Here is a 1,372-nt window from a genome sequence, read left to right as displayed (position 1 = left end):
TAAAAAATCCGACTCTATCAAAAATGCCTTCTACTTATTGGGCTGTAACTATTATAAGTCGGCGATAAAAAATACTAATTATAATGATATTAAAATATTTTTTGATCAGAAAAATCTTTGGGTTTGTTCCACTTTTCAGTCTCAAACAAATAATTTTAAAATAAAAGATGTTTTTTCCCCATCTGAAACATTGAAACAACTTACGTCTTGGATTTTAATTAAATATTCTAACGCGTAGTAGGCAGATTTGTTATCTGTGTTTCTTATTAACGATAAAGCCCTGACACAGTATAAAGAAGCACTAGAATATTCAGTCGTCACATGGTTAGACACATTCTACATTATTACATTTATCAGTTTTTCCTTAAACTAGAAAAGATGAGGACTCTTCATACTCTCGTCTTATTATTAGCGATTGTCCTCAATTTTATTGGTAAATATAAAAATAAAACATTTCTAGAATTTTAATTTCAATTTCAAATTAAAATTTCTATTTTTTTATTGTAATTTTTTTATTTAAAAAAGAATGCAGCTGTTATTATTTTTTCAAACTTTTTCTCACTTGAACCCGGGTTTTCATCTTAGCCACTGAATAAGTGATGTTGTAGGAACAAAATTAGGATCAAAGTGTAGTTTAGAGTTAGGCTTTTACCGACTTTATACTTAAATAGTCGCCACGAGCATTGGAGGTGTGAACAGTCACCTCTAAATGCTTTTTAGAGCATTATTATTATTATTATTATTATTATATTATAAGAAGTTCTAGGCTCAAGAAGCTAAAATCGTGGTTCCTTACACTGAAAAAAGTACTCTTGAATCAAAAGGGCCGGCGCTTTTGAATTCCGCATTATTAATACAGTAGTTTATGTCAATAATCCAATCAATTTTGCTTTGAGCGAAATAATTTGAGTTTTTTAATAAAAAGTACAGTATATAGATTAAGATATTGACGATTATATGATACTCAAGCTTAGAAAGTTAAAAAAAATAAATGCACATTTATTTCGGAAAATGTTGTATTTAAAGTGTTAAACATACTATTGAATTAACAAAGTATCTTTTTAACTTCTAGAGAAAATCATTTCCGCGAAACGAAGGTACTTTCGTTTTGATAGTATCTACCGTGGTTACAATGAATTGTGTTTTCAAATACGGTCAAAAGCATACACTATCAGATCTACAGCATCTGTAATAGAAACGATAAAAAATAAACTTTGAGTCATCAGTATATCCTATTATCAGATGAAGATATGTATTTCTTTCTAAGGTAAAAGCTTTCAATATGAAGAAAAATGTTGTTGTATGAAACACATATGCAAATGTTTAAACAAATTACGTGACTGTCTGTAAGGCAGTAGCGGATTCAAGAGAG

General features: G+C 28.9%; 1 protein-coding gene across 1 annotated transcript in view; it reads left to right on the top strand.

Moving 5' to 3' along the window:
- Positions 1-322: 322 nt before the first annotated feature.
- LOC117183075 overlaps positions 323-1,372 on the top strand; it is a 6,332-nt gene continuing 5,282 nt past the window's right edge. The window contains exon 1 of the mRNA XM_033376233.1: positions 323-433. Coding sequence (XP_033232124.1) covers positions 379-433 — 55 coding nt within the window. The 5' untranslated portion in view covers positions 323-378. The remainder of the gene's footprint in view (positions 434-1,372) is intronic.

Source organism: Belonocnema kinseyi, chromosome 2, assembly GCF_010883055.1.
Source record: "Belonocnema kinseyi isolate 2016_QV_RU_SX_M_011 chromosome 2, B_treatae_v1, whole genome shotgun sequence".
NCBI lineage: Eukaryota > Metazoa > Arthropoda > Insecta > Hymenoptera > Cynipidae > Belonocnema > Belonocnema kinseyi.
The sequence above is the reverse complement of the archived record's forward strand: the minus strand, read 5'-3'. Positions and strand labels throughout refer to the sequence as shown.